The sequence below is a fragment of the Ptychodera flava genome, chromosome 8 (assembly GCF_041260155.1).
Source record: "Ptychodera flava strain L36383 chromosome 8, AS_Pfla_20210202, whole genome shotgun sequence".
Lineage (NCBI taxonomy): Eukaryota > Metazoa > Hemichordata > Enteropneusta > Ptychoderidae > Ptychodera > Ptychodera flava.
The window spans coordinates 7,435,544-7,444,139 of record NC_091935.1 but is presented as its reverse complement, the minus strand read 5'-3'; the positions used below and the strand labels follow the sequence as shown (position 1 = coordinate 7,444,139).

General features: G+C 39.3%; 1 protein-coding gene across 1 annotated transcript; it reads left to right on the top strand.

The window, feature by feature from the left end:
* The first annotated feature begins 3,091 nt into the window (after positions 1 to 3,091).
* LOC139138345 (uncharacterized) lies at positions 3,092 to 8,084 on the top strand. The gene is made up of 3 exons (XM_070706678.1): positions 3,092 to 5,972; positions 7,279 to 7,423; positions 7,762 to 8,084. The coding sequence occupies exons 1-3, from the start codon at positions 3,111 to 3,113 to the stop codon at positions 7,953 to 7,955; spliced, it is 3,201 nt and encodes a 1,066-aa protein (XP_070562779.1). The 5' UTR covers positions 3,092 to 3,110; the 3' UTR covers positions 7,956 to 8,084.
* Positions 8,085 to 8,596: the final 512 nt, after the last annotated feature.

The window sequence follows — 8,596 nt, the reverse complement described above, 5'->3', positions numbered from 1 at the left end:
TCAAATAAGTTCAAGGCGACTTGCCAGAGGTTCTCGATTATATGGTGCATATTTTTAGTCTTGTCCGTAAATGGTGGTGTCTTTACAAAATCTGAGATATTGGATATCAAACAAAGAAGGGTTGAAGCGGACTTGAAATATGAGTAAGCGGGCACAGAACGTAATATCAGTACAAAATGACCAGGCAAAGTAAAGAAAGGTATTTGGTTTGGGTAACTCTCCGCCCTTTTATTACATGCCTCGATGTGAGTGCAAATAAGCGCATTGATTTGAATGGGAACATCCGGGTTTCGAGTGAGCGTTTATGTACGACAAAAGTGAAACGTATCGAAACGGCAGGTCTGTCTAACGTTAGTCCTTATTGAGAGCCAGGAGTTAAGGGTGAGATGAGGCCAAGGCTTTTAGCCTGACAATGAACAAAGGTCAGCTCAGTGAATTGTTGTAGATACTTCCTGTGATCTTTGCGTTTGACCAAAGGAGGCAGAGTAGATATCAAATTCACTTTTCTCGTCATTTAAATACACACAAGTAGCAGACATCGAAACCAGAATGAACTCCTGGACAATCTAATAAAATGGTATTATTTATAAATTATCGAAATCTGTAGAAAGATCAAGTAAACCAAGAGTTCACCAAGGACAAATGAAATTGAAGACAGCAGTCTTAGTACTGTTCACCACTTTGCGACGGCTCTTCGCGTAAGTGGTCAGCATTTCCTGTATTCTAAGTAGAAACGTCTTAAAAATAAACATTTAAACAGATCTCTTATTACTGGACTTTAAAAATCCGTGTCGTGAGGACACTCCTAACATCCAGTGTTGCCTTTTAACAACAAACATATATATCTTTCTTTGTCAATCTAAATTATTGGCCATAGATAAGGGTACTGAATACTTTCATCGTGACATGGCGGTATCCGGAACAAGAAAACAAGTGACCAAGCAACTGATACAGCTCCATTGATTTGAGAACAATAATAGAATGTCAACTGACAACAAAGGGCGTTGACGGATGACTGCGGGCAATTCAACATATCTCAGCCTGGTCATTCTGTACTGATATTACGTTCTGTGTCCGCTTACTCATATTTCAAGTCCGCTTCAACCCTTCTTTGTTTCATCTTGGAATATCTGTATGGGAAATGTAAACGAACTTCTCAAAGTATCGATGGCACATCCGCTCGTCTATGACTCACTGAATGTCGTCAGCAGTTTCGTTTTCTATGGAGCATCGCGTGCTCAGCCATGTCGAGGCTGTGCCGAGACCAGAACGCTTTCACGTGTACACAATCCGAATTTCCTATGCAAAAAGTTGAACGAGGCGGATATATGAACTCATGTGAATGTTCGACATATTTACTAATTAGGCCATGATTATATATCCAGACTGAGTGCTCTGAATTCGATCTGATTTCAGCATAACCACAAAAAACCAAGGCTATTTCAGCTTTGCATTTGTTCATAACACTGCCTCGACATTCCATCATTTATACCTGAGAGCTGTCATTAAATACCAGGCAATCCATTTTTCGCTGATTTTATAGGAAGCTAATCGAATACTGTTGTTTGTAATTAGCGCTATCATGTGAAATCTCTCTCAGCCCATAGTAAAATTTCTCCTGACTCTGCTGTGAGTTTATGTCACTAAAGTGTCACGAAGTGAACGTTTGGTTGGTGTGTCCGTCTATTCATTAGCTACATTTCCTTCTATAATCAGGACATTACCACGAGTCACTGCACTGAAGTTCACCATACTGAATAGATTCTTTGGTTATGATTAGGTTAAGTTATGCAGAAAGTGGAGCATTGCGGATTATGATCTGACGTGAATGTCAGACTGGTTTTAGTGATTAGGCCATCGTACATCGACACTGTGTGCAATGAATTGGATGGGATGGTATGAAGGTTCAACTTCACTGAAAGTTTGATAGGAATGGCACACTGGTTATCACTACTTTGCATATTTATTGAGTTTTCTTTAGTAGGTAGTATTTCAAAACTAACTGCGCTGAATTTGTTCGGACTCACGACGTGACATGCGTTAAAAGTGTGTAGGATGAGGCACACTTGTTGTTTACATGTATACCTGTCAATTTTGTATATTTAATCTTTTGGAAAACAATTGATTGTATGAGATCTTGGAAATTACACAGTACCTAATTCTCTACAATTCACTGGGTCTTTCCTGCACTGTGCCGAACAACAATTGCCTGGCCAATTAACTTCACTGACTCTATTTACCCGACTAGTATTGTGTGAACACCAGGTACGACATATAGTCAGTCTCAAAATACCACAAGCAGCATTTGAGTAACACGTCCGTCTGGCCCCAGCTCTGCGTGGCAGATCTGTGTGTTACACACAGTAGAGCTAATTTGGCCCATACGTAACCCTTAAAATGTATAATACATGTAAACAGAGATTAGAAATGATGCTCGTTTATATTACTTACAAAGTAACCCTGATAGGTTAAGGCCGCGTGATGTATCACAACGTAGATTGTAATAAAGGTAGTAATAAAAGTACTGCAATTGTATAAGTTTGAAGGATCCACAAATTATTTACAAATCACAAATTCTTCGTATCGAGCCATCAAATTGCAATCAGCGTGACATTTGAGTAAACCTGGACTACGTTAAACACGATTAATGTTGGTTTCATCTGCAAATGTAAGCTCATCTGCTTTTTTTGCAAATATACTTGTTTTTCATGGGTATTTTGTAATATTGCAACTTTCAACCTCCATAAATTTGAACAATTAAAAGATCCAATTCTCCCCAAAGTGGTTCAAATCTTGTTGTGACTTAAAAAGTAAATATAAATTTGTCATTACTGAGAAATAAAAATTCCTCCTTGGAAGGGAGCGATATATTAGTGAGCTGCGCTCGGTCTAAGTTCCCGTTTCCCGCAATAATCACTTAGCTGAAATATCACACAAAATTTATGAACTAAATCTGTAGTCTAACATCAAACACCGTCTCAGTGATATGCAAACATTTACTTGATAATGTTTGAGGCAATTGTGGCGCCATGATATTTTCAAAAGTGGCATTATCTATGCCTTACTGGTGCAATTTATGTCTTATAGGATTTGAAAAAAGAGCCAAGATCATGTCGAACAAATTACAAGCGATGCTGTATGGATCTCCAAAATATGGGAGATGCTACAACTTTGGAGCGCTAGCACACGACGATGAAGTGAAACAACTCTACGAGAAGTACAAACACAGCGGCAAACTACCATTCAATCGAAGTAAAGTTATGTTTGTCGGCGATGGAAGAGTTGGCAAAACCAGTCTGTTGCGTCTCTTGACTGGCGAAAAGTTTCAAACAGATGAACCAAGTACTGAAGGAATTGAAACAAAGATGTATGAAACCAAAGATGTAGACTCCAGATGGAAAGAATGTAAGACGTCGACTTCGGATGAGTTTGAGAGGTGTGTGTCTTGGTGTACAGCTGAAGGTGCAATTCTATCATCGAAAACAATGTTCAAGGAACAGTCGAACAAACCTGATATTACAGCTAAAGAATCGCTAAACTTTTTGAAATGGCCATTTAAGAAGACTGTCAAAGTGGTTGCAAGGTTTTTCCTTTTCTCTCTTATACCGTTCTTTTTTATTGAGAAAGCGAGACTACAATATGGGTATGGACTTTTCCAGCTAACTTGTTATCTGTGCTGTCTAATTTGGAGTGGCGACTTCATGATCATGTACCGTTACGGTACTGGTCTTGCCATCTCAGCATATCTTACACTTAATCTTCAAGAATCCTCAAGTATCTGTGGATATTTTGATGACCTTGTCTGTGGTGTCTTGAAATCTTACTTCCAGGCATCAACTCTTCTGCATATTCTTTGTATGATGATGTACCATTGGACATTTTATGCGGTAGGCTACGCCCTCGGGGTGTCTTACGGTATTGGTATCAGAAATGGCATGGCCTGGGGGTTGTGCATGCTTATGCCAGCAACAAATGTGGCCAATGATAAGATCTCCGACAGTGTTACTGACGACACCACTGTATCGTCACACAAAATGGCTCACCCATTCATGTTCCTAGGGTTTGCTTGCGGTTGCATGTTGTACACCTATAGGCATAAACTAAACGCGAAGTGCCCCCTCGCAAATTTCTTACCACTTTCGATGGTTTTAATTTCTCTTTTGGCTTGCATTCCTACTGTTCACTATCTAGCAATCCATTTCGTGTTCGGTGTCTTCGCCTGGATTGGTACATTTTCGGGTATAAACTCGGGCAGGGCAGCTAATCTGACACTTTGTCTTGGGTACTTACCTAAGAGACTCGGAGGATTAATGGGCGGGATAGTCATCGGCCATTTCCTTGGTTTGACCTTCCCATCGCGTGGACTCCCAACGTTGTCATTGTTCATCTATGTGATTTCTGTTTTAACGCAGCCAATTGCAGATCTGTACATATATTGTAAAGTCAAGCTACAACCCATTCCTATAGTTCACGTGCGTGAAGCAATAAGACAGCAAATACGAGAGGGGCACCTTGCAACTCGCCTCAGTTTATGGGATTTCGCCGGTCAAGAGTTGTATTATTCGACTCATCACATATTTATTGCCGAACATTCTGTTTATTTATTGGTTTTCAGTCTTAAAGAAGCGATTAAGAACAAAGAAAAACAACTAGAAAGAATTGTGTTTTGGTTAAATTCCATTTGTACCCACACGAAGAGTCAGGACACTGCCATATTTTTGGTTGGCACACACCGAGAGAGTATTAATTCAAGTCAACATTCCGAAGTGGTTGGCTATCTTACAGAGAAGCTAGACGTACATAGGTTTCGTGATCGTTTTGTGAAAAACCCTGACGGCATGTTTGTTTTTTCGGTCGAGAATTCAGTTCCATTAGACGAAGATTCTCGTAATCTCCAGAGGTGTATATTGAAAGAAATAGAGAATACGACTTACGTGCGTGAAAAGTTTCCTGTCACATTCATGAACTTTTATAAACTAATAAATGAGCGGAGAAACAGAAGCAGACAAACAATCTCAAGTTATGATGAGGTTCAAGTTCTTGTAAAACATCAGCTTCAAGTTGAAGAAACTGAGTTTCGAAAAATGCTTTGTTTTTTCCACAAAGCTGGCGAAATAATATATCAACCTATGGATGAATATCTGAGTAAGTACGTAATCTTTGATCCGAACGTTCTTGTCAGTTTGATGAAAGTATTGATAACTATTCCTCCAAGAAATCAAAGATCCCGTCTCTTGGCGAAATCTTGGGACATGCTGGAAAAGCGAGGACTTGCAGACCCCAATCTCATAAACCACATTGCCAATTCAGTTGGTTTATCAAAAGAGATAACCCTATCCTTACTACTTTCCTATGATCTGGTGTGTCTGATACCAAGAGAGTCCAGCGACGATGAAGAATTGTACATGGTCCCAAGTATTCTACCTGCCTACGAAACTGATGGCCAATGTGACCCTGTGCCAAGATGGCAGACTTTACAAGACGACGATGATGTTTATTATTTCGATTTTGGATCTTTCCTACCAGACGTTGTATTTTGGCGTTTGTTGGCTCGTTGTATGAGGTCTCCAACGGCTTTGAAATCGTCCCTGAAGAGACATGTCTATAGTGACATCGCAAAGTTTTCCTTTGACTTCCACATTACGTACATACTACAACTTGTCCGTCACATTCCCGTGGAGCAGAATCTGATTAAAGTTACGGTCCAAAAAGCCCCTGGTGTTGATTCTAGAAATTTACTCAAGTGGCTTTTGGAACAGCTCCACATCATACGAAGACGAGATTTCAAGTTTATGGAATTCACACTGGGGACACTATGTCCTTACCAGACCCATGATGAATATGTGAACGCCAGTTACCTTCATATCATAGAGCTAGCAAGTCCTGGTCGTAATCTTCATGATAATCCAGAGCTCAAATTACTGTGTGAAGGTAGACGCAAGACAATAACTGTATATCCTATATCAACTTCGGTGAGTATGAGTATATAATGATTACCTAAAGAATCTAAATATCTTAATTGTTAGATATCCCTTCTCTTCTCAAATTATTCTCACGTTCAATCTTATTAAACTAAAATCATAAAGATTAATGTCACATTTGATGAATAGAAGTGTTTTAGGATTCCTAAGCCGATCCACAAATGGCTTTGCACGGAATTTTAATGCGTGATTGTGTTTTTTAACGGCCAACTCACTAAAGTTAAAATTGGAATGGAACCTTGTTCTTCATCGGGTTTTAAATTTTTAGAACGAAATATTGCAAATATCTCCATATTCCAATGGTTCAGTCTTTGTGCAATGGTTATATTCTTGCTCCTTCATTCGACACGAATAACTTTGTTTGAAAAAAAAACTTTGTTTCTACCACGTGATGTACACCAGCTGACATAAGGCATTCAAGTCATTAATATATTTTAAAAGGCTTGACATTCCTCTTGTCTCGACAAGAAACCCCGAAGAATATGACTATCGTTATATCAAGAAAAAAATAGGATTTTTCAGTTATTATGAGAGGGGGCCCCCGAGGGACTGGGGAGGGTCATTTTGTACAAACCTGCCTTTCGTGAAGGGTCACAGTTTGCGAACTTAGGCTGGGATGGGTAACATTTTACATTTGCAAATTTTACGATGAATAAAAATTTTAAATGTTTTGATCAAAGATTTACAACACATTCGACAATAATTTGTGATAGATACGTGCGCATCAAACAAACCCAAACTTGGAGTTAATAAAGACTATGTGACATATAGGACATTATGCATTACTATTTTCAAATATAAACGTACTTGACATGACTCAGTACATATCTGCGCACAAAATATTACATTTCACCCAAAAGTGCCAGGTTCCCATGCAGTGTGTTCTGTAAGGGTTAATTATGAGATTAGTACCTTGACAAGAGCAAGACCTAGCATGTTGCAAATATGGAAAATAAGGTCAAATTCCAAAGAATAATCGAGTGACATGTGCACAAACGAAGGGCTTTGAACATAGAAGTAAACATTGGAGTCTATAAGGCGAAGTGGTTCTGGTTAGGTTATACACGTCAAGCTATCAAATTTTGAACTGGGTAAGGTTATATTTTACAAATCTGAAAAGGGGATTAGATGGGGTATTGGAGGAGGGTCACAATGTGCATGATGGACCTGAGCTTTGATTTCCTCCGGCCCTTACTCCTAATAAGCTCCTTCGTACCGTCTGTTTATAAAGTCGTAAAGAGAGCCGTAGCTTATATCAGTTCATGTTTCTACATTTAATATAATTATTTTATAACAGCGTGAAGAGGTAGATCGAAGATTACCAGGACAACGATCTGTAACGCTTGAGACTCATATAGCTGATATGCCAGCAATCCTTTACCAGGACATCTGTGATCATCTTAATGTAAAGTGCATGAGTGGTGATTGGCGATCTCTAGCAGGTAAGTAATCCATGGTTGTATCGTGTTGTCAAACAGCTGTTGTCAGGGCCTGTAATAGGGATGGTGATGTTGTCGATGGATGTTTGAGAATACTAGGGGTGATGTTGGTAGGAAACTGTCCTAGACGATAATGACTACATGTCATGACTGACCATTTTACTGTGGCGCATGCGTGGCAGATAAGTCACTTTGACTTAACAAAGGACCTTGCTTTTGAAGTTTTTAGGAAGGATGGTGATCATGTGTCACCTTCTAAAATTTACTAAATTGTCTACATTTTGCACCCAAAAGAACCCAGATGTATATAATTATGATTAATTCTATTATCATTCATAAAGGTGAACTTGGACATACGGCTGGGCAAGTTCAAATATATAATCAGAAGAGTAATCCAACTGGTGAAATCCTTCAGGAATGGTCAAGATATAATCACGCGACGGTCAAGAATCTTCTAGAACTACTACAAAGGTCATCTCTTGAGCGATATGACATCGTTGATACCATCAGGAAACATATAAACCAGGCAACCTAGGAAGAAATATCCTGACATTGTCGATCTATACGGCATTTGCCAGGATAAATTGACAAGCATTCTCTCTCAACAGTTGAGAGACATTGCCGAGGCAGTGCTGTGACCGCCCATCAAGTGACTGTGCAATGCCACAGCTGTAACTATTGTTACGTGCAGAGAAAACGACAAAAGGGTGAACTCAGCAGTTAACGTTTAAACAAAATTTATTACGAAAATAAAACTAATTGCTAAGTTAGGGATAGGATACAAGCTTTAAAGTGTACAGACTACTTATCTCAGCTGGGACGGCAAAGCTCCAGTCTCAGAGTTGTAACAGTCAGTCGGATGAATGAACAGTCCTTTGGCTTGCAGGCTTGAATTTGCACAAAGTCCACAGTATAAATCCAGCGTTGGCAGTGAAGGTCTTGAAAAGTCTTGAGAATGACTACTGCTGGAGTTTAGTAACACACAAGAGACACGATCCCAAAAGTCTGACTGGAAGCTGTGCACGTCCCTTTTATAAAGGCATGTAAGAACAATCTAGAACTTTTATTGACATGCTAATTACTATTCTAAAATTATCTCCCTTACGCAACTAATCAACTTTCCAGAACATTCCAAACATGACTAATTGAATTCAAGGTTGTGAGGTCATCAAGGGC

Coding starts and splice junctions, on each gene's coding strand:
- LOC139138345 (XM_070706678.1), top strand. CDS start 3,111: ATGTCGAACAAATTACAAGCGATGCTGTATGGATCTCCAAAATATGGG. Junction 5,973..7,278: donor TATATCCTATATCAACTTCG/GTGAGTATGAGT, acceptor ATTTTATAACAG/CGTGAAGAGGTAGATCGAAG. Junction 7,424..7,761: donor TGATTGGCGATCTCTAGCAG/GTAAGTAATCCA, acceptor TCATTCATAAAG/GTGAACTTGGACATACGGCT.